The following is a 24,439-nucleotide window of genomic DNA, read 5'->3' as shown; positions in this document are numbered from 1 at the left end:
AGGAACAGGGGAAGCTAGTTCACCAGCCTAAGCTAAGCAAAGGCTGGTCACTACCACCTCCTGGTAATCCATATGCACAGTCCAGAAACACCTCTGAACTGTGAACCTTAATTTTCAATTTGGAAGCAGTTTGAATCCCTATGTCAGAGTCTGTCTCTCCCCCTGCCCCCTGAGCAGTAGCACATCAGTCTTATCAGGGTTTAAGCTTCAATATGTTAGTAGGGATGGCGGAGAATTTCTCCACGAATCTCAGGGAGGCTGAATGCCAATGCATTCGGCTCCCCGAAATTGTTGGTGAAATTCTCTGCCCCCCCACTCCCCCCAGGATGGGACTTACCTCCCTCGAATGTCCCTCTCGGCAGTGGGTCCCGGTGGGAGTTCGGCGGCGTTTTGTCGGGGGTGGGGGCGGCGGCCGGTCTTCCGACCGGCTGCCGCCGCCGCCGCCGTTACAAAATAAAGTAAAAAAACAACACAACACCCGTGATAGGCTACGTAACGATTAACGTAGCCTATCATGGCTAGAATTCCAAAGTCAGCCGTGATAGGCTACGTAAATCATTACGTAGCTTATCACGGGTGACTTTGAAAAAAAAAAAAGTGCATACGCAAATGGCGGCGCCCATGGGCGCTGCCATTTGCATAAACGCTTCCCCCCCCAAAGTCACCCATGATAGGCTACATAATGATTAATGTAACCTATCATGGCTGACTTTGGAAATCTAGCCATGATAGGCTACGTTAATCGTTACGTAGCCTATCACGGGTGTGTGTGTGTGTTTACTTTTGTATTTCGCGGCCGGGGAGACGGGGCGCTTCTCCCCGGCCTGAATTTCGGCCAAGTGAGGTGGGACGCCTCCCCGCCCGGCCTGAACTTCGGGGGGAGAACCAAACCGCCTCCCCCCCACCGTGAAGCAAGCTACGGGACCAGGTAAGTCCCTTTCCTACATCCCTATATGTTAGCCCTCATCCAGTCCATTACTAGCTCCAGGTACTGATCTAGAACACCAACAGCTTCCTTGGTATTTGATCATCCTCCCCCAAGTTTCCATTCAACACATATGGAGGACATAAAGTTGGGGAAGGCTGTATTAGATGAACAAGAGAAATAGAGCTGTATGTCATCCTCATACAGGTAGGTATGTTAGAGAAATCCGCTGTGGATTCAAATCCACATTTGAGGAATCCGGGGTGGATTGGAACCACTTACCTCTGCCCCAGGAGGACTGGAGGCAGAATGGCACTCGGCTGCTTCTTCCACCAGAGCCGTTCGCCTCCTCTGTGCTGATCGCCATTTCTTTCTTTTTTTTTTTTAAACGGCAATCTGCAGGATGTTCCCATAGACTTATACGCAAAATAGAGCTGTGAATTTTGCGTATAAGCCTATTTATTGTGTATAAGCCTATGTATACGCATGGCTCTATTTGCACATAAGTCTATGGGCACATCCTACTGATTGCTTTTTTTTTTTTAAGGAATGGCGATCGGCGTAGAGGAAGTGAACAGCTCTGGCTGGCAAGATAAGCAGCCCTATAGCCAGTGTGGGTCCACGGAATCCTTGTGTAGCACAGCTGCTCTGGAGAATTCCGGAGGGGAGGAAGGAATGGATTGTTCCCCCCCTCCATGGATTCCCCACTAGGGATGTACCAATCCCTTACCTGGTTCTGGTCGGGGCATCTGCTGGGGAGGGGGGAGGTGATCCATTCCTCCCCCCAGAATCCTCGCTGTGGGGTGGAGGTGATCCAGTCCTCTCCACCGGAATCCTGCCCGGCCATCTCCGCTCCGCAGCCATGCTGCATAGCCACCAGGTGGGCCGATCCGCAGCAGAGCCTCCAGCTGCTGCCGGGCTGGTGCAGATGCAAATCGCATCCTGCGTGGGGGACGGCATTTGCGTCCCTATGGTAGCCCGTGATAGGCTACGTAAATACTTATGTAGCCTATCATGGCTGCCTGCAAGCACACAAATGGCGGCCGCAGCAGCCTGGCAGTGGCCAGCCAGGAGACCAGCCGGAGCTGCCGCTGCCAGAGCCACCACCGCCACCGCATCCGCCCCAGGTAAGCTCCATCCCGGGTGGATTCCACGAGATGGTGGGGGGTGGGAGGCCATTCTGCCATGGATTCTGGGTGGATTCTTTAGAATCCAGCTGCACTGGAGTCCATGGCAAAATTCTCTGACATCCCTATTCCTCACTGGAACAAATGGTGGGGAATCTGTACATGTCTACATAGAGGTGACAACGAGGGATGTCAGAGAAATATGTGATGGAACCAAATGAATTTGGATTTTCATGAATCCGACCTGTGGATTCCACAGCAGATGAGCTTCTTCCCTGTCAGGTGGATTATGCAGACTTGCAGGCTGGCTTTGTAACTTTCTCAAATTTTGCACAAACTTTGTCAAAGAAAAATATGCAAATTAAAAAAACCTGGTCAAAAGTGTGCATTTCCCCCATAGGCTGATGGGTGAAAATGCACATTTTAGGGGAATTTGCACATTTCTGCAAATTGACATTTGAGCAAATTCGGGGAAAAAACCTGATTCCGGTAATGGGTGGATGATGGAACGAAAGGCACTTGACAATTTGCAAAATACAGATGAAATGATTTCACACAATCCATACATCACTAGTGACAACACACTCAAAACCCTTGGAAACCTCTCTGAGTAGTTTCATTTTGATATCAAATAACAGTGGACAGAACTGATTCCCGAAGGACATAATACACCAATGGCTAAGGCATCAAACAGGAGTTCTCCAACAATCACCCTCTGGAACGGAACCAAACCTTGAGGAAGGACCAGAATCCATCCCCATCTCTACCAAGCAGTCCAGGAGAATACTTTGGTCAATGGTATTCAACACTGCTAAGATGTCCAGCAGAACCAACAGAGATCTTCTTCCAAGGGTAGTTCATGTATGTCGAAGCCTGATGCTGTATGTGTCAGGATTCCTTTTGCCCCCACTGAACTCCAAATGCTGAATCAAATGCAGACAAGAGGCTTCAGTCTACACCTTTTAATCCATTACTTCAAAGGGTCATACAGATGCGAATTGTCAGTGACTCTCAGTCTACAAAGGAAATGCCTTCAGGGGGTTCAAGAGATAGCTATGAAAGTTGCCCACCATTTGAAAGAAAGGTGGTCTTACTAGCCTAACTTAAGGGGTGGGGAGAGGCCAGTCTCTCTCTCTCTCTCTCTCTCTCTCAGCTTCTAAGCATAGCTGTTCACGCCAGGCCAATTGGGTAGACCGTCTAAGTTCCACCCCAGCCATCTCTCTCTTGACTCTGCATCTGTGCCTGGCAACTATTAATTCAGACTCTCCAAACCCTGCCTCTCCTTGTTCGCTTTCTCTCACAGGGGGTGGTGGTGAAGAGAGGCCCTCTCCATTCAGCTGGACCTTTGTAACTTGAGGAGCCTGCCTAGCCATATCTGGCCAAGCCTGGGAAACTACCTCCCCCATGTCTGGCGGTTCTTGTTCAGAATCTGAATTATTCTCCCACTCCCTGCACTCAGATGTCGAATAACAGTGGACAGAACTGATTCCTGAAGGACATAATACACCAATTCTTAAGGCATCAAACAGGGGGTCTCCAACAATCAACCTCTGGAACCAAACCTTGAGGAAGGAAGGACCAGACATGAGGAAGGACCAGAAGGATTTTTCTTCTGACTTTGGGCACTTCATGTAGTGATGAGCAAACTCTCCTCACCATGTTTCAAAATGGGTTCAGTTAATACAAAATTCAGAAAATAACTCGGTCGTTTTTTAAAAAAATTCCATTCCAAAATGCAGACGTGTTATCATTACGGATGGGGGAAATTCAGCATGGTCCAGATCGCACACCACTTGCTGGACCCCACCGGCTGCCTGTCCCTGCTTGTCTACGGGCACCCAGTGAGCAGTGTGTGGCTGGCCGATCCCTCACCAAGCCGCGATTTCATGTAAAAATGGTGGCTCGACCTTTTCCGTAAAGGCTGATTTTATGCAAATGGCAGCCCTGAACTGGATATTTATGCAAGATTACAGGCATAAATGGCCATTTACCCTGTAATCTTGCATAAATGGTCACTTTATGGCCAACATTTGAATAAAAATCAGCCTTCACAAAAAAGGCCAAGCTGCCATATTGTGGCTCAGCAAGGGATCGGGGGATCCCTGCATTTGCCTGTCCCAGTTGGGCTAGTGTGGGGAGCTGTGGCCTGGCATGCAGGGGGCCGAGCCAGTGATTTCTCACTGGGCCTTGAGCCCTAGCTGGATGCCTGCAACAGACCTAGCTGTTATACCCCCAATAATAGCATCAGGAGCGAAACAGGGCCGGAATGCCCTCACTCTCTTGAGCTCCCCAGCGCGCCCATGAGTCCTACCCTGCTGCTCCTTATCTTCAAACAAACTTACAGTACATGTCACTAGCAGTGGTGGCATGAGGAACAGGAAAAGTTACCAGGAAACCACTTTGTGAGGTCTGCATTCCTTCTGGGAATGAGATCCCAGCACTGTGCTGTGCTGAAGATTCCATGTACATTTTTTAGCCATTCTGTTCCGATTTGACAGAAGAAAAACTACTTTCAGTGTTTTTTTGTTCCAAAGGAGAAGAAAATTATGATGAAATTCCCATGGGTGGCATTGCAGAGTTTTTGTGCTTACCTGACGTGCAAGCTGTCTGAGCTGTCTCTCACTGTGTTCATGTCCTGTCTTTCATTGTACCATCACCTCTCCGGGTGTCTGTAGCCTCCTGGATTTCCCCTTCTTCAATAAAAGCCCAGGGAAATACATTATAAAACAACTCCTCTGATTGGGCTTTTTCAGATTAGGAAGTGTAGGCAGCCAGGGAGGCTGCGGAGTGTTGGTAAAATGGATCAAAGAAAGGGGGGAAATGCAGCAACCGTCACGTCCTTGTGATGCTAAGCTAAGTTCAAAAACACCACCGAAAAGAAAGTCTAAGTGACCCTGGGAATGAGGCAGAAAAATGGAAAAGATTGTGGGAAGGAGAAATGCAGGACAGATTTTAGCACAGCATTACCTGCTGTGATGCATTTTTTCCCATGGTGCCCAAGAACTCAGTAGAGGCATCAGGTGCCATGGAAACCATATATCCCAAAGGTTCTTTGTGTTTCTGCTGAGCAGGCTAACAGTCTCCCAGATGCAAGGTGGCATGGGTTGTATAGTTTCCAAGGCACCCATTATCCCTCCTGAGGCACCTTGGGAAGCTGCCTCTTGGGAAGCTGCAAATAAGGGCTATTTGCGTTGCCCTTATTTTCACCGTAGTCTACGTAAATCTTTACGTAGACTACAGCGACCAAATAAGGAACGCAAATGGCGGCTCCCTATGGGGGCCGCCATTTGCGTACACACTTTTTTTTTTTTAAGTCACCCGTGATAGGCTACGTGACGATTAACGTAGTCTATCACGGCTGACTTTGCAGATCTAGCCGTGATAGGCTACGTAAATCGTCACGTAGCCTATCACGGGGGCGTGTTTTTTTTTTAACTTTTTATTTCGCGGCCGGGCGAGGTGAGGCGCCTCCTCCCCGGCCTGAATTTCACCCCGGCGAGGCGGGAAGCCTCCCCCCCAGCCTGAACTTCGGGGGGAGCAGCAAAGTGCCTCCCCCCCACCGCGAAGCAAGCTGCGAGACCAGGTAAGTGACTTTCGTACACTCCTACCTGGAGACAGTCTCGTTTCAAACCAGGTAGTAAAGAACTCTGAAACATTACTTTCACACACTTTTTGCCAGGAACAGGAGCCTGACATTCTCTCAGTTTCCCAATGCACTTAGGTGGCATTAACAGGGAGGGTTCAGCACATCTGTGCCTTTCTATTTCACAGGAGCTCAGGTGGCTTTGTCAAATCAAAAATGGCCCGGTGGCCAGGCAATTGGACTGGGGATATGGGGGATTGGAACCCATCCGTCTCTCTTCATCTTTTGCCTTGAGCAATTCGCTTTGTGGTTGATTTGTCTCCAGCTTTGATCATCCTTGTTTGTTTAAACTGTAAACTCTTTGGGGGCAGGTTATTCCCAGACATGGATGCCAGGACAGAATGGGGGAGGCAACAGTTGGGAGCCCTCTAAAATCAAAGCTTCTCTGACATGCCATCACGGCCAGATATACTTGGCAGGAGAGATCTCTGGCGGTTTCCACAAGTCTTTTGCATCTCCTGTGATGCACACAAATGATTGTAGGGAGGAAGCAGTGGAGAGCACCACAGGGTTACAAAACTAGCACCAACAGCTGATTTAGGGTAGGTGACCAGGAAACTAGAGGAGGTTGCAGGAGATCATGGCATGCAAATATCGGAAATAGATTGTCCTCCCCCTTTGCAATCAACACCTCAGAGAGTTAAAGCTTCAGGCTATTACAAGGTTATTTTGCTAAAGACTAGACTTTCTAGGAAGCTCTCAGACTGCCCCAGCCCTTAACCAACTAATTTCCAAATATCTAATCAGAGAAGATGAACCAGAGGGTAGTGAAGTTGCCGACAGTTTGCCTGTGAACCTCACAGCCAAACTTGCTTCGCAGTGATGACCCTCACTTGGAGCGGCTCCCTCCTACATTGCCTTCTAAGAGTGGCTATCCTGGTGGAGCATCTGAGCATCTCCCTAACTTTTCCCACTTTGCTTTGTGACTCACCCTAGCATCTCTCAAGTCATGCCCTTCTTCCTCCTCCACCTCGGAAACTTGAGTTCTCATGGTGGAGGGAGCAGGCCATCTGTTTGTCCAGGCCTTTTGTGGAATCTCTCCCAGCATCTTGGGGAAAAAGACTCAGCTTGGGCCATCTGTTTGTCCGGGCCTTTTGTGGAATCTCTCCCAGCATCTTAGGGAAGTTTCCTCCCCTGGGCTCTGAGCTAGCTGTTCCAACTAGGGATGTACGAAAGTCACTTACCTGGTCTCGCAGCTTGCTTCGCGGTGGGGGGGAGGCGCTTCGGTTCTCCCCCCGAAGTTCAGGCTGGGTGGGGAGGCTCTCCGCCTTGCCCGGCCGAAATTCAGGCCAGGGGGGAGGTGCCCTGCCTCACCTGGCCGAAATTCAGGCCGGGGAGAAGCGCCCCGTCTCCCCGGCCGCGAAATAAAAAAGTGATTTTTTTTTTTAAAAAAAAAACACCCGTGATAGGCTACATAACAATTTACATAGCCTATCACGGCTAGATTTCCAAAGTCAGCCGTGATAGGCTACGTAAATCGTTACGTAGCCTATCACGGGTGACTTTGAAAAAAAAAAAGTGTGTACGCAAATGGTGGCGCCCATGGGTGCCGCCATTTGCGTTCCTTATTTGGGCCTGGGTAGTCTATGTAAAGATTTATGTAGACTACGGCGAAAATAAGACTACAGCATTTGCGTACACGCTTTTTTTTTTTTCCAAAGTCACCCGTGATAGGCTACGTAACGATTTACGTAACCTATCACGGCTGACTTTGGAAATCTAGCCGTGATAGGCTACATAAATCGTTACGTAGCCTATCACGTGTTGTTGTTGTTTTTTTACTTTGTTTTGTAATGGAGGCGGCGGCAGCCGGTCGGAAGACCAGCCTCTGTCCCCACCCCCGCCGAACCACCGCCGAACCGCCGCCGGGACCTGCCGCCGAGAGGGACAGTCACACGAGGTAAGTCCCATCCCGGGGGGGGGGCAGGGGGGTGGCGGAGAATTTCACCACCAATTTCGGGGGGCCGAATGCGTTGGCATTCGGCCTCCCTGAGATTCGTGGAGAAATTCTCCGCCATCCCTAGTTCCAACTCTGATTCAGAATTGGAGCTGTCAGACATCTCAAGGGGCTTGGACTCATCCCTAACTCATAAGAAAGAACACACATAGAGTGTATACACACACACACACACACACACACACACACACAGCCTCTGGAGGTCAAGCAGGAGCCAACAGTGGGTTGTTTTCAGTACCTCCTGAAAACAATTCTTTTCCAGGAAATGCCCTCACCCTGGCGCCAGCTTGTCTGGCTGAAAGGGGGGGGCATTGCGGGCTGGTGGGGTGACAAGACGTAGGGGCCTCTGATTAGTGCACCCCAGTGGCACCACCATGCAGGGTGGGGCAGGCTGAGTTGCCTTAAACTCAGCCCCCTTCCCAAACTCAGCTCTCTGGCTCGACGCAGCTAGAGAGAGCTACAGCTCCGCTGGGAAACAACGAGGAACACCCGTCTGCTGGAGACCATCTGCCTGCTCGAGACTTCGTCCCGTTCCAGCCACCTGGTCTCAGTGTGCAAGTAACGCGCCTAAATCACTACCAACAGGCTCGCTTCCACCCCGGCGCTTGCGGCGGGAGCACGCCGTCGGGCGCAATTCCTTTGAGGCCTGCGCCTCCCCTGCCAGCGGGACCGCTGCCGTTGGTGGCAGCGCGCACTTGGGCACGGCCCCTGCGGCCGCCGGCACTTGCTGACCTCTGTGGGCACCAGTGTTGGTGGGCTGCGCGCCCGCCCCCTCCCTCGCCCCCTCCCTCGCCCCCTCCCTCGCCTCCTCCCACGCCTCCTCCCTCGCTTCTCTGCCGCCGATGGCTTGGCGCATCTACCATGGCTCCAGGGCTGCCGGCGCTTGCGGCAGAGGCGCTTGTGCCCAGCGCCGCCCCCTCCCTGGCCGCCCTCCTTTGCCTCTCCAGTGCTTGTTCTCTGCAGGGGCACCAGTACTTATAGCGGCGGCGTGTCCGCCTTTCGCCGCCGCCGCCGCCGCCGCCTCCTCCTTCCTCCTCCAGCAGTTCAACTCACGCCACCGCGACCCCGGAGTCGCCAGCACTAGCGGTGGGTGGGCTTCCTCGTACGTCAGCAGGACCGCTGGCGTCCGTTACAGCGGCGTGCGCTCCTGTGTGGCGCCTGTTGTTGCCGGCATTTGCCGGCCCTGGAGGCCGCCGCTGCTTACAGCGACGGCACGCTTGCCCCCCCACTTCTTGATCACTGGTGGGTATGATGGCAGCGCGCGCCGGGCGCGGCACCTATTGTCTCCGGCGTTTTCCAGCCCCTGAGGCCGACGGCGCTTACAGCAATGGTGCACCTGCCCCCCTTCTTAATTGCCTGCGGGTGTGGCGGCGGCGCGCACTCGGGTGTGGTGCCTGTTGCCCCTGGTGCTTGCTGCCTGCATGGGCGTGGCGGAGACACCCTCCTAACTTGGAATCAGCGGCATAACGGCCGACATTGCAGCAGTAGGCGGCCTTGCCCGGTCGGCAGGCTACTTGCTGGGTGTGCTGCTGCTTGTAGCATGGCAACTTCTAGGCCTGCCCTCGTTTGTCCCCCTAGGAGTTAGTAATGTCCCAGTGCTTGCACAAGAGGAACCTCTCCTTTCTGGAGGGGAATCTGCTTGGCAGCCATGTGTTGCCACCTTGAGTTCCACAGTTGGAAGGGGAGAAGGAAGGAAGGAAGGAAGAAAGGAAGGAAGAAAGGAAGAGAAAAAAAAACAAAACACACACACACCATGGGATATAAACACATGGAACAAAAAGCCTCGGGGAAAGGAGGTGGATCCTGGAAATAGGTGGGGCTTGGCCTTCTGAGGAACCCCAATGGGCTGGATCTAGCCCCAGACCTGAGGTTTTTTGCACCCCATGCTAGCCTTTTCCTCCCGTGTCTCTAAGGGCTGGATGCTCCCAATCTGGGAAACTGGCAGGGTCAGCCCTGATTGTACTTGGACTGGAGCCCACCTGGGAATCAGGCTTCCTGCATCAAGCTGGGGGTTGGACTCGATGGTCTTGCAGACCCCTCCCAACCCCATGATTCCATGAATTAACTTCCTCGTTCAAGCGGCTCCCTGGGTTGCTGTTCGGGATCCCCCTCTTTCTAACAACATCAGGCCCGAAGAGGGGACGGGGCAGTAGCACAGGTAGAAGCCCTGTGACGCCCCCACAAATTGGCCTCTACATAGGCACGATTCTGAGTCAAATCAATGTTGCGGGCCCAGTCTCGGCTTCCATTCTCATGCGTCTGGAAACAGCTGAACGTACTCCCTGGACCACCTCTCCTTCCCCCGACTGTGCCCAGGTAAAGCCACGGCAGTCCACCCCAAACAGACATGACAACAGGTGCAATGTTCACTCTTGCTTTCCATTGCAGTGCACCTGGATGCCATTGAGGCCTCCACCTCGCCTTCGCAGGCTCACCATGGCAGCACACCGCCGCTGCAGGCGGTCCACCCTCCTGTGGCATCTCCGTCAGCAATGATCCAAGCAACATTATCCTCCTCGTGGTTTCGCCCAGGCGGCACTCCACAGTTGGAGGTGGTCTGCCCTCCTGGGGCATCTCCGTCAGTAGCACTGCAAGCAGCATCATCTCCCTTGCTCCCGGGGACCAGGACGCGGCTGCCCCGGATATGGGTGAGATGACTGCACCTCGCCTCACTTGTCCAGATGGGCAACCTTCAGGGCTTTGGGGTTGCCACCTTAGCTTACCTCCCTGGGGCGGCTGTTCCTCCCATTGTCATCTCCCTATACGATGCCCAGGCCACCTGCAGCTCCATCAGTCACACCCCGCATTAGCCCCAGCCACTTAATTCAGTGTCTTATATGGTTCTGCTGGATTAATTCAGGATCCCTTGCCCTGCCCATGCCCGCTTGGGCATCCATGTAAGTGGCATATTAGATCCCTACACTAATTTGGTGACTTGCAATGCCACTGGGGCTACTCCTTCTCGTAATGGCTTTCACCTGAAGAGGTGTGTAGCTGGCTTATGTCGAGGCCTTCAGCAGGAGGGCCGCCATTGTCCCTCCTCTGCACAGGGACTTGATGGACCTGGACCTTTCGCTCCAATTTTGATTCCTTCCCGGCCGTGTTTTAATGACAGATATGGCAGTGGCCACATTCCCCAGGTTGTCTCCCGCACTGGCCCTCGGCCTATGGTGGGTCCACTGCTTCAGCACCTTTATCTGTGCTGGGAATACAACCCTGAAGGCACATACTCCCAGAACCTTACCTTTTCCGTCATAAGTGCTCCCTTATAGCAGTCAGCACTCGTGCACCTTTTGTCCATTGCCTGGGGATGGTAGGGTCCCCCTTGAAAGGCCGAGGCAATAGGAAGCCGAGGGGCAGGCTATAGCTCCCCCCGGTGGGCCCATGCCTGGTTAGGTTGGCACCGCTACTCCAGCTTTAAGACGCTACCCCAACAAGGGGAACGCATTTAACTTGGAACATGTTTTCATGCTAGGTCCTAGGACCCCTCCCCCTTTGTCTAGGTCAACATAGGCCATCCTTACTTTGTAAGCAACAGTTCCCCTCGCCAGGCGTCGACAGGTTCGTGAGAGGTTTAACAAGGCAGTACTGGCAGAAGGGTTATAGCCCCCCCTTTTTTTACACACCCCGATATCTAATTTAGGGATTTCCCTTCTCGGAATGGTTCCCAGGAAATCCTCTAGGGTGCTTATCCGATTCCTAACCTCTCTTCCCTGAGGGCCAGTTTGTTAATCACGAGATCCTTGATCATCAGTGCTCAGTGCGATACACCTTGCTGATGTGGCAGTTGTCTTGGTTTGGTATCCTGGCCACGGGCCCTGAGGGGCATATCCTACATGGAGTCCAAAGATGGTGGTCAACGTTCTGACCTAACGCAAGTATTGCTTCCCTTCCCTTTTACCTCGGTGTCCCTTAGCTCACCAAGGCTGAGGGCGTGTTTCCCACATCAACATTGAGTAAAGCCAATTTGATACCCTTTAGGCGTTATTCTCACATCCCTCAGGACAACTTTTAGGTCATTTGAGCACAGCTTCAAGCAGTTATAGATCTTCCTAGGGTTTTCCTTTGGGGGGCCATGCAAGATATTTTAGGGCATCTTCTTTTCACAGTTAGGGTAACGGCCCCTGACCGTGCCTTCTCGTGCCAGCTCAGTTTGGGCAGTGCAAGGACTGCGGCTTCCGCACCATTAAACCAGGGTCATTTCCGCTGTGTGCACGTATCCATGGGCATGGCTTCAACTTGGTAGGGCTTTAATGGCACCTCCTTATGGAGGTGTGAGCTGCTCTTAAAAGCTGGACTGCGGATTCACGTGGTTCCGCCGCTACTCCAGGGGGTTTCACACTCTTAGGTAGGGATGTACGAAAGGGGGGCTTTTCTTGTCCCACAGCTTTTTTCGCGGTGAGGGGGGAGGCGCTTCGCTTCTCCCCCCGAAGTTCATGCGAGGGGGGGGTGTCTTCCCGCTTCGCCCGGCCGAAATTCAGGCTGGGGAGGAGGCTTCCCGCCTCACCTGGCTGAAATTCAGGCCGGGGAGAAGCGCCCCGTCTCCCCGGCCGCGAACTTCAAAAGAAAAGTAAAAAAAAATAAAAAAAGCCCCGTGATAGGCTACGTAATGATTTACGTAGCCTATCACGGCTAGATTCCCAAAGTCAGCCGTGATAGGCTACGTTAATCATCACGTAGCCTATCACGGGTGACTTTAAAAAAAAAAGCGCGTACGCAAATGGTGGCCCCCATAGGGAGCCGCCATTCGCGTTCCTTATTTGGTCCCTGTAGTCTACGTAAAGATTTACGTAGACTACGGGGAAAATAAGGACAACACTATTTGCGTTGCCCTTATTTTTGCTGTAGTCTACGTAAATCTTTACGTAGACTACAGGGACCAAATAAGGAACATGAATGGAGGCTCCTTATGGGGGCCGCCATTTGCGTATGCGCTTTTTTTTTTTCAAAGTCACCTGTGATAGGCTACGTGACGATTAACGTAGTCTATCACAGCTGACTTTGCAAATCTAGCTGTGATAGGCTACGTTAATCGTTACGTAGCCTATCACAGGGGTGTTTTTTTTTTTTTTTACTTTTCTTGTAATGGCAGTGGCGGCAGCCGGTTGAAAGACCAGCTGCCGCCCCCGCACCTGACGAAGACCTGCCGAACTGCCGCCGGGACCCGCCGCCGGGAGCGACATTCGTAAAAGGTAAGTCCCATCCCGGGGGGGGGGTGGTGGGGGGTGGCAGGGGGTGGCGGATAATTTCTCCCCGAACCTTCGGAGGACCGAATACATTGGCACTCGGCCCCCCGAAGTTTCAGGGAGAAATTCTCCCCCATCCCTACTCTTAGGGCAGGTCCGATCGTGCGGTGGGTAGTGGCCTGTAGAGTGGATGCTGCCGCCTCCAAGCACATTTTGGATGACCTTATAGCCAAGTCAGTAACCCCCCCCCTTCGGTATGACAACGTGACCACGTTATTCACTCTCCGTCCTTCTGAAATCAGAGGGTCATGCCGTGTGTCAGTCTGTTTGCGCTCCAGTGTCAGTATTACAACAGCCGGTTCTGGGCCCGCCATGTGCCAGGTTAGGCAAACCCAATTGTCGATGCTTTGTCATGAAATCAGGTCAACAACTTCCGGGCCTTAGTCCCGGGGGCATGCCCATTCCCAGATCCCATCCTTGCAGTACTATGGGAGACTGGGAGTCTGAAGTCGGGCATGCCATCCTGCATTCCATGGCACCTGTATAGGAGCTGCCTGCGTCAGAGCAGGTATAGTGTGCCGCACATTAGGCAAAGCTTCAGCGATAGGATTCATGGCCATTACCTATAGTTCATTGGCTGCAATTTTGCACCTCCTTAAGGAACAACAGACTATCTGGGACCATAAATCGCAAGCTGGCCATTTAGCCTTCCAGCCCACAATGGTGGGATTCACTGACTCCATGTCAGATTTTTGGGTTCGGTGTGCAATATAAGGTTGGGCACAGATGTTGCCTGCTTTAGTAAATTAGCCACCCTCTCTCTCTCCGGATACCCCTTTCGGGCTCTGGGGTAACGGCCCTCCATTTGAGCCTTCCAGTAAGACGTTCCCTGTTCCACGTGGCAGCCTTAACGGCCTTCTTCAACCCCCCCCCCCGTTAGGAATCCAGGGTTGGTCTGGGCTCCCAAGACTGACTTGTCCCGGAGGGCCTTGATATGCTTCAAAGTACAGGTCTGGCCCAATGTAACCCATTTACGTAATTGGTGATCAAACTGATCAGTATGGCAAGGGCACGGCAGTGGCCCACGTCCAAACGTAAGTCCATGGGTTATGCCCTGTCGGCACCTTATGGGTTTTATGGAATGCCGCGGGTCGGAGGAGGGGCCTCGGTTTTATCACTTCAATGGCTCACTGTTGACATAAAGGCAATTTTGGCAGTTTCTACATTAGCTCTACCCTGCTAGGCCTAGGTAATTTGCAGTTCAGAACCCACTATTGTTACATTGAAGCAGTCTCCATGGTAAGCTGCTGGAGGTTTCTCTCTCAGGCATGTTATGACATTTCAAAAATGGGACTTCACAGCATTCCAGCCTGCGTTCACGAGTTGTCCACTTCTTCCTGACACAATTTTTGCTTTGCTTGCCCTAATGTGCTTATTCCCTAGACCAGCAGACTCATCGCACGCCGGTACGGGTGCTCTTACATGGGCTCGTTATGATGTCTGGAGTTGCATGAAGGGCTTGTATGTCATCTTCAGACTTCAGCTTCTGCCACCCCATCACATTAAGATCCAGTGGCTTCACAGACGTGGCATACGGTGGGAGTCCCCTCCTCACTCGGTTCCACCAAAGTTTGTCAATCTTCCTCCACAGGTCCAGGTGCTGCACATTGAGAGGAATGACTTCGGCTGTAAGCCAGACGAGGACCTGATCGAACAGGCCTTGGTTGAGAGGCAGGTGGTCCAGCATACCTGGCCGGAAGTAGCCTATTGCAGCCCTCAATGCTCCCATGGATCAATGGGAAGGAATGGAATGACGTTGCCAGCGGCAGGGCACGTCCGAAAGTGCACCGAGAAATGGCCTATGGCCTATGCGAATGAGGCGATGGATGCTCCACCCGCCAGGGAATTCTTTGGACAAGGAGGGAGTGTTACAGGAAGGACGGTGTCCGCCTGTCTCATGTAGTGAATAACATATTTCTGTCTGATCTGCAAAGGGGCCTGCGGGAAGTTCTTCTGCGCAGGTGGGGGGAGTTTCACAAGCTCTAGGCTTGTGACTCCTGTGGCGGCTAGGACGGGCAAAAAGAGGAAAGTAGGGATGGTGTGCATGCAGAGGCACCTTATGGTGACAGGTGACACCTGAGGCCCCCCGAACGGGTTGTGCGGCTCGGCGGGGGGATAAGGGTTGCCTGGGAGACCAACCCTACTCACTCACCCAGGTGTTGTGTGGCACCGGGTCGGGGGTGACACCGGAAGGTCTACCTCCCCCAGAAGGGGAAGTCCGGAGGGATGGCGAGATCACTGCCACCCCTCAGGCTGGGTGTGTTTTCGCCCAAGAAGTGCCAGCTAGCCGCTGACACAGTTAGATGCCCGTCCTAGTTACCCCTTTGCAGGTATTTCAATAAATGTGGCCCAATTTTCAACCCAAGCTTGTTGTCTGCGTCTTCTTTAACCCATCTCCGCTCGCAAGCGTTCCTTGGTTAACCAGCCTAGGTTTTATTGGCAGTCTGTTTTTTAAAGAATAATCTTAATATCATGTTTCTTTTTATCTTTTGTTTTTTCTCTTGCTGTTCACTGCTCTGGAATCTGTGTAGATGTATCCACTGTATACAAATGTTGTAAATAAGTAAGTACATAAATAATAAAATAACTTGCTTTCAAAAAGAAACTCAGTGGTGAAGAACATTTTGGAAAAATTCTTATGGGTTGGGTTTGGGTATCTTGCGCTTACCTTACTTGTGAGGTGGCTAAGGAGTGTGTGGGAGTGCCATATCTTTCCTTGCATGGTCATCTCTCTGGCAGCCCGTAGTCTCCTTGGCTCCCTGCACTTCAATTAAAGCCCAGGGGAAGACATCATAAGGGAGTTCCTCCCATGGGCCTTTTTCAGATCAGGAAGTGCAGGCAGCCTGGGAGGTTGCAGAGCGACGGAGAGATGTGTCAGAGGAAGAAAACACACAGACAGCCCCATTGGCTGCCTTGCAGTGATTAGGTAAGCCCTCAGACACCACAAAAATAAATGATAAAACACCTAGAGAATGAGGTAGAACCAATCGATGCCTCATTTATGGTGGAAGAAAATGCTCAGGAAATTAGAGGACAAATGTTGACTCAGCACTAGCTCGAGCCCTGGAGCTAGACACAACACTGTCCCCTCATACCTGCATTATGGAGAATGGGGGCCAGGGTAATAACACAGTTGGTACTGTTTAGGGATGTCAGAGGAATCTGTTAGGGTGGTGGTGGAGTTCAATGAATTTTCCTAGGTTTTCCCCCACACACACTTTTTTCCAGTTCCTGCTGTGGTGCCCAAATCAGTCTGTAGCAAGTCAGGCCAGTTCATGGATTTTCCGGACAGTTTGTGCATTTTTTTTTCTCATGTTCCACATTTGTGCAAACTGCTCATGGATTTCTGCAGATTGCTCAGGAATTTGAGGAAGAAATGTGCAAAAAAAGTTCCCAGAGTTCAGGGAGAAGCCCACAGCTTGACTCGCAAATGTGAATTGAGTTGTACATGCTGCGGAACACGTACAGCCCCAAACGAACAGGATCTCCCAGCAATGGACATCCCTAATGCTGTTGCAGCTAGGGATGCTGGAGAAATTCAAGATGGATTAAAATGAGCTCAGATTTCTAAGACTCCGACCTGCAGAATCTGCTGTGGAGCGCCCCCCTCAGGCCGCGTGGAGTCTGTGGACTTTCAGATGCTTTTTAACTTTCCCAAAATTTATGCATTCAAATCCTTAGAAAAATACAAGTTCATGTGGAGGAAATGCTGGATGGAATGGGGGACAATAAACTAAGTGTTATGTACTGAGGTAACTTATGTAAATACTGATGGAAATATTTACATAATTATTTCGGTATTTTTCTGCATGTATCTAATCCCCCTCCTCCTCCATTTTTTAAATTCATATTATTATTTTTTACATTTATATCTTTGTTTATAAACAAAGCATAAAATCCCACACACTCTCCTTATTTTGTTTTAATTAAGAAGGAGCACGATGGGCTGTGTAGGACAATATTGAGAGGGACTCATTCTTAATCTTTCCTCCTCCTTCCAGGTTTCTGCATAATCATTAGGGCTGTGCAGAGCTTCGGCCTGAGGCGCGGCCCCCATGTCAGCACCTCCAGCTCCTTACCTGAGGTGACTCACAGGAGTCACTGCCACCACCATGGCCTCCATCACAGCCTCTGCTGCCATGCCCTCATCCTCCTCTTCCTCCCCCGCTGCTGCCACTGCCAGCTCCTGAGCCCTGGATGCACGCCAGCCCTTTTTGGCAGGAGTCGCCATTTTTAAAATGGCGACTCCCTGCAATAAAAGCTGGTGCATGTCCAGGGCTCAGGATTTGGTTGTGGCAGGTGCAGCAGTCACGGCAGTGGCAATAGTGCAGGTGGCGGTGGCTGCAACAGCGGCAGCGGAGGAAGTGGCAGCAGTGGCGGAGGTAGAACCAGCGGCCCAGGTAAGGAGCTGGGGGTTTGCACGGGGCATCAGGGCCCCCCGAAGTGGGATTCAGGATCCCACTTCTGGTTAAGGGCCGAGTCAGGTCGGGGCCCCCTCGAATCAGCCCAAGCCAAATCGGACCCACCTCCAAAGCCACGAAGCGGCTTCCGATTTGGATTGGGGGTCCCTGCACAGCCCTAGTAATCACAGAATAAATAGAACGTGGTGGGCAACATGTGGCCCTCCAGATGTTGTAACCTACAATTCCCATCAGCCCTAGCTAGCATAATCAATGTTTCGGGATGGCAGGAATTGTCAGTCAAATCATCGGGAGGGCCACAAGTTGCCCAACCCTGACTTGGAGTCATAGACCTGGAGTGGCATTTCTAGGCCTTCTAGTCCAGCTCTCTACTCGGTGAAGGAGTATTTCCCCTTCCTGCTGGTTTTCCTCAAAATTACTCCCCCAGCTGCTTTCCCCTGTTGTTGGGGACATCATATCAAGAAAGCAGCATTGATAGGGTGATTACAGGCAAAAAACAGGAAGAGAAAGGGTGCATCATTCCTCTATTGAAACTGCCATTGACTGGTGACCTCTTGCTGCTCCTTTCAATTAAATCAAGCTAACACACAAACCCAAAGAAACGCCATCCATGTGTTTCTCACATACAAAGTTCATTAGGAGATCTTTGACAAGATGCTGCTTTTAGCAAGGGATGGATGAAGTTTCTTTCTGCTCTGTTCCTCATTTTTCCAAAGTAAAGTTCTTTCTATTTCATTTCCACATCAAGCTGTGAATTTTGTTTTAAAGACTGCACAAACATTTTCATGTACTTTATGGCACATTTCTCCTGACATCCATATTTCTGTGCACACTTTTCCATATCAGACACATTTTTGTGTGTATAATTGGGAAAACCATGCACAACGTCTGTTTGTGCATCTGTTTTAGATGTGCAAACTACATCACAAAATCTGGGGGAAAAAAGCAATTTTCACCCTATAAATGTGTTCCAGTTCATGTGTAGGTTAGGGAAGTATGCATTTGATAAATTCACATTAAAATGTGAATCAAATGAATTTTCCACTCGTTCCTATGTATAGCTCATTTTATTTCACAGGGTGGTTCTGGGGCAAAAAACCCTTGACCTGAGGTTCTGGAAGGAAAGATGTGATATGAAGAAACAGGCCCCATATCTGCTCCAGGAAAGATTCTCTTCAGGTTTTTACACTGAGTCCAAAAGTTATCACTCTGATGAGACAGAGGCAATGGTGACATTTCCCTTGAAACATTAACAATCCAAGTGGTGAAAAATTGGCTTTTAGTTGTAGCATTCTCAGTACAGTAATGTGAACTATTAAACAAATGGCACAGTGTAATCTTCTCTCCCTGGGTGGAAATGTTCCCATTTAGGTAGATTTTCCAGCCTGGAGTTGGCGGTTATCAGTCAGAATGGCAAAGCAGAAATAAAATTTTAAACACACACACACATACACACACACACACACCATAAAAGTGATATGAGCTTGACTGAAAAGGCAAGCATTAGCAAAAGTCACCATTGTGGAGTGTTGACATCTAGAATTAATGGTAGAAAACATCCCCACTTTCTGAATGCAAACAAAAGGGTGCTTCCTCCAGATGATAACAACAGAGAGAAGCAATTTTGCTTGCTTAATGCTGCAGAAGCACCAGCTAGAGTCAGTGCAAATTGCACAATACATAGGCTCAGCATAATGGAAGACATTATTCAGACAGGATTCTTATTCTGGGGTAGAGATGTGGGGGAAATCTGCAATGGAATCAAATGAGTCTGGGTTTCTATGAATCCAACCTGCAGATTCCACAGCAGACCGGCTTTTCCTGAGTTGCATGGATTCTGCAGACTTCAGGAGCATTTTTTTAAAAACTTTCCAGAATGTCACGCAAATTTAGTTGTAGAATAATATGTAATAAAATTCAGTCCAAAACACTGGTTGAAAATGCACATTTCCCCCATAGGCAAAAGCATGAAAATGCACATGGTGGGGTGGTTGTGTATTTTTTGAGGGGATTTGCATATTTTTGCAAGTGCGAACTTTCATAAATGCAAACTTTAGCAAACACAAATTTGTGGAAATTTGGGACATTGGAAAAAATCTGATTCTGTCAATGAGCGGACAATGGAATGAAAGGCATCTGACAATCCATGAGATGCAGACAGAAGAGATTTTACAAAATCTGTTTATCCCTATTCTGGGGAATAACGACTCTCCTCCCTCCTCCTTAACCACAACCACCATCAGTACTGCTGATGGGGGAACTTTAGCTGCTCTCCTTTCCCTATAAAGCAGAGCCTCTTCTAGCCTGAGGGCTGAATTCTGTTTGGGGGAATGCATCCCAGTAGTGGGGCAAGGGGCAAAGGCAAAAGTGGAAGGGGCCAAAAGAGCAGCATCATTTAGCTTAAAGCTCTTCCTGCCAGTAACCAAGCTTTGGGAGGGCAGTTCTACCTTTTAGAATGGTTGGGGGAAAACTGCACAAAAGCTGGGAAGCCACCAAATGATTGGTGGTCGAGGAAAACGGGGTGGAAGCAGAGAAAGAGGGCATGACAATTTAGTAAGGATGGACGAAAGTCCCTTACCTGGTCCCGCAGCTTGCTTTGCGGTGGGGGGGAGGTGCTTTGGTTCTCCCCCCGAAGTTCTTGGAGGAGGGGGAGGCGCCCCGCCCCTCCCGGCCGAAATTCAGGCCGGGGGGAGGCGCTCCATCCCTCACCGCTGAAATTCAGGCTGGGGGGGAGTGCCCCGTCTCCCTGGCCGCGAAATAAAAAAAGTAAAGTAAAAAAAAAAAATGTGATAGGCTTAGGGATGGATGAAAGTCCCTTACCTGTTCTCGAAGCTTGCTTCGCAGTGGGGGGGAGGCACTTCGGTTCTCCCCCCAAAGTTCAGGCGAGGGGGGGAGGCACCCCATCCCTCGCCGGCGAAATTCAGGCTGGGTAGAAGTGCCCCATCTACCTGGCCGCGAAAAAAAAAGTAAACACACACACACACACACACCCCCGTGATAGGCTATGTAACGATTTACGTAGCCTATCACGGCTAGATTTCCAAAGTCAGCCGTGATTGGCTATGTAAATTGTCATGTAGCCTATCACGGGTGACTTTGAAAAAAAAAAAGCGCGTACACAAATGGCGGCTCCCATGGGGACCGCCATTTGCGTTCCTTATTTTGACACAACTAGTCTACGTAAAGATTTACGTAGACTACGGCAAAAATAAGGGCAACGCAAATAGTGTTCCCTTATTTTCGCCGTAGTCTACGTAAACCTTTACGTAGACTAGACGTGCCAAAATAAAATAGACGCGCTTTTTTTTTTTCAAAGTCACCCGTGATAGGCTACGTGACGATTAACGTAGCCTATCATGGCTGACTTTGCAAATCTAGCCGTGATAGGTTACGTTAATCGTTATGTAGCCTATCACAGGGGCTTTTTTTTTTTTTAACTTTTCTTGTAATGGCGGCGGCAGCAGCCGGTCGAAAGAACGGCTGCCGCCCCCGCCCCTGACGAAGACCTCCTGAACCGCCACCGGGACCCGCTGCCGGGAGCGACATTCGTGAAAGGTAAGTCCCATCCCGGGGTGGTGGTGGGGGGGTGGCGGAGAATTTCTCCCTGAACCTTCGGAGGACCGAATGCGTTGGCACTCGGCCCCCCGAAGTTTCGGGGAGAAATTCTCCCGCATCCCTAGATAGGCTACATAACGATTTACGTAGCCTATCACGGCTAGATTTTCAAAGTCAGCCGTGATAAGCTATGTAAATCTTTATGTAGCCTATCACGGGTGATTTTGGAAAAAAAAAAGCGCGTACGCAAATGGCGGCGCCCATGGGCGCCGCCATTTGTGTTCCTTATTTGGGCAGGGGTAGTCTACATAAAGATTTACGTAGACTACGGCGAAAATAAGGGCAACGCAAATAGCGAGGGTGAGGATGTGACGGATTCGGTGGCGGCGGCGGTGGCTCCGGTGGGGGCGGCCAGGCTGCTGCTGCCGCCATTGCTCTCCTTGCAGCTGTGATAGGCTACATAAGAATTTATGTAGCCTATCACAGTTAACCCCCCCAAACCCCCCAGTGTACGCAAATGGCGGCGGCTACAGCAGCCGCCATTTGCAGTCCCTACTTTTCGCCAATTTATCTTATGTAAATATTTATGTAAGATAAAATGGCGAAAAAAAGGGGAACGCAAATAGCGTAGTGGGCGCTATTTGCGTTCCCCTTTTTTGCCGTTTTATCTTACATTTTATCTTAAATATTTATATAAGATAAATCGCCAAAAAATACGGAACGGAAATGGCGGCCACCATAGCCGCCGCCATTTGCATACACTGTTTTTTTTGGGGGGGGTTAGCCGTGATAGGCTACGTAAATTCTTACGTAGCCTATCATGGCTGCCTGGCTGGACGCAAATAGCAGCTGCAGCAGCCCGTCCGCGGCCTGAAATCCGGCTGCGGACTGCCCTGGCTGGCTGCTCCATGGCCTGGCCACGGAGCGGAGCTGGCCATCGAAGATTCCAGGGGGAAGGACCGGATCGCCTCCCCCCATCCCCCCATGAAAAATTCCGTGAAAAGGTAAGTGGGTTTTGTACATCCCTAGCGCCTAGCACAAAAACTACTTGGTCAAACTGTCTGAAATTTGGCAGGTGGAATCCCCTCTATGGGAGCTGAAGGCCCCCAAATTTCATGCACTTCTGTGAAAACAGTGAAATGTTATAGCTCTTTGCTTTGAAACGTTGAAAAAATCAAATTGTAACTCCACCTAGGATGAACACTACTGGGCCAAACTCTGAAATTTGGTAGGTGGAATCCCCTCCATGTGGGATAGCAGGTCTCCAAATTTCATGTATTTATTATGAAAACTGAAAAAGTTATGGGCATTTCTATTTTCTAGTGCAAGTCAATCAGAAAATGTCGTATCAGAGTGATTCAGGTATCTGAATCTCGCTTCAGATCCAAATCCGAAGCAAATCAGATGGGGTCTGAATCAGTCTGAAGCAAAGCGGGGCTGCTTTGGGAGGTCTGAAGTGGCATCCAAAGCAAAGCTGGGGTCTGTGCACAGCCCTTATTTTTGTATATTTACTGTTGCGCATAACGGTGGCTGTAAAGGGCTATTTCCATGACATTACAGGCCTCTACTGTTGTGGACCCTGATGCTGGGAAAGACTGAAGGCAAAAGGAGAAGGGGATGGCAGAGGATGAGATGGCTAGATAGCATCACGGATGCAATGAATATGAACTTGAGCACGCTCCGGGAGAGAGCGCAGGACAGGAAGGCCTGGCGTGCTATGGTCCATGGGGTCACGAAGAGTCGGACACGACTGAACGACTGAACAACAACAACTGTTGTGGAAATGGCCCTTTAAAGCTGCCATTGCACACAACAGTAAATATCCAAAAATATAGAGCCCATCTTGCATAAAAGATGGTGGCTTGAAAGGAGGATGGGTGGCTGCTGGGTGTGAGCTGCTCGCACAGCTCTGCGATTGGGGCAACAACTCACTGAGCTGTATTTGGGGGGACAAGTAGGGGGGATTCTGATGGACTCCTGGACCCAGTCAAGTGCTTGCACCATCCCTCATGGGGGGGGGGGGAAATGGGCATGCAATGGTGTCAATAATATTCTGGATTTTCAGGTGTGTGTGGGAAATATGAATGAGAAAAGAGGAAAAAAAGGATTCATATTAATTAAAAAGCCTAGCATGGAAGCAAAAGAGAACCCTTTCATGACCTTAGGGGTCATACTTAACCAGAGTTTAGGCCTTTATGCATTAAATCTTCATTCCCCAACGTGATACATACTTGTCTTACATCAATCACATTAATAATCAGTTTGGTCTGTTGAAGGCCTTCTTCAACCTGATGCCTTCCAAATGATTTGGACTATAACTCCCAAGATTCATGACCACTGGCCATTCTGGTAGGGGCTGATGGGAGTTGAAGTCTAAAACATCTGTGGGAGCACCGGGTTGAAGAAGGCTCATTTAAACATAGGCCAGTCTGACGGTTAACGTGTCTGATCTAGGGTAACTATGTATTGATACTAGGGAAGGGCAAATCTGTCAGTTTCTCTCACATTCAAAATGTTTAATTCAAATTCTTTCTTTCCCAGATATGAAAAATATTGTGAATTTTTGGTAAATTCTCATCAAAAATGAACTGAAACAAATTCTCACCCATCTGCACCAGCCAAATGCAAGAGGTACAACTATTTCCAGCATGGAGAGGTCCACATCGTACCTTTCTGCCATATTGCTGTTAAAGATGAGAAGCCTGACCAAAAAAAAAATAAAAAAATAAAAAATGGTCACCCTAATGAATCACTAACATGGTTGAATACACAGGCATTCAAACCCAGATTTTAAAAAGCAAAGCACTCATACACTCAGGTCTGGATGGACAAATCTTGTCAATTTTAGTTTCTCCCACATTCATTTTTTTAATCTCATGTTCTTTTTGTCCCAAATGTGGAGAACGTTGTGAATTTTAGTAAATACTGATCAAACCCAAACTTAAACTACATTCTGACACATCCCTAGTAGATATGCACTGGAGGTTTCCAGTTTTAATCTATTTTGTGTGTTCATCCAAGAAGCTAACGGAAAACTATTTAGTATTAATTCCATCCCATTGTGGCAGAGATGTTCCATTTGTCAGGGTTCCCCTTATGACCTGGACCTAGAGGTGTATGAAACTCACCTCCGAGTCTGCTGGGGGGTCCGCGGGGGGGAGGCGATCTGTTTTTCTCCCTGGAATCCTCCATGGTCAGCTCCACTCCATGGAGAGTCTGTGGAGCCGCCGGCTGGGTCAGTCCACTGCCGGACGGCCGGTCTTCAGATGCAAAGTAGGGATGGCGGAGAATTTCTCCATGAATCGCCGGGAGGCCGGATGCCAACGCATTCAGCCCCCCGAAATTGCTGGAGAAATTCTCCGCCCCCCGCCCCCCCGGAATGGGACTTACCTCTGTTGAATGTCCCTGGCGCTGGTGGCTCCCGGCGGCGGCTTTGTCTTCCAACCGGCTGCCGCCACCGCCATTTCCCAGTAAAACAAACAAACAAACAAACAACAAACGTGATAGGCTACGTAAAGATTTACGTAGCCTATCACGGCTAAATTTTCCAAAAACACCGTGACAG

The 24,439-nt window shown here is 50.2% G+C and overlaps 1 protein-coding gene across 1 annotated transcript in view; it reads left to right on the top strand.

The window, feature by feature from the left end:
- The window catches only part of LOC146338585 (uncharacterized), a 77,816-nt gene extending 62,322 nt beyond the window's left edge, over nt 1–15,494 (top strand). The window contains exons 2-4 of the mRNA XM_084813348.1: nt 7,495–7,595; nt 10,041–10,300; nt 14,490–15,494. Of these exons, the coding sequence (XP_084669474.1) occupies nt 7,495–7,595; nt 10,041–10,300; nt 14,490–14,801 (673 nt within the window). The 3' untranslated portion in view covers nt 14,802–15,494. The remainder of the gene's footprint in view (nt 1–7,494; nt 7,596–10,040; nt 10,301–14,489) is intronic.
- The last annotated feature ends 8,945 nt before the right edge of the window (nt 15,495–24,439 follow it).

The sequence above is a fragment of the Heloderma suspectum genome, chromosome 9 (genome assembly GCF_057233095.1).
Source record: "Heloderma suspectum isolate Gila_16-S chromosome 9, 16-S_ref, whole genome shotgun sequence".
Classification (NCBI taxonomy): domain Eukaryota; kingdom Metazoa; phylum Chordata; class Lepidosauria; order Squamata; family Helodermatidae; genus Heloderma; species Heloderma suspectum.
The sequence above is the reverse complement of the archived record's forward strand: the minus strand, read 5'-3'. Positions and strand labels throughout refer to the sequence as shown.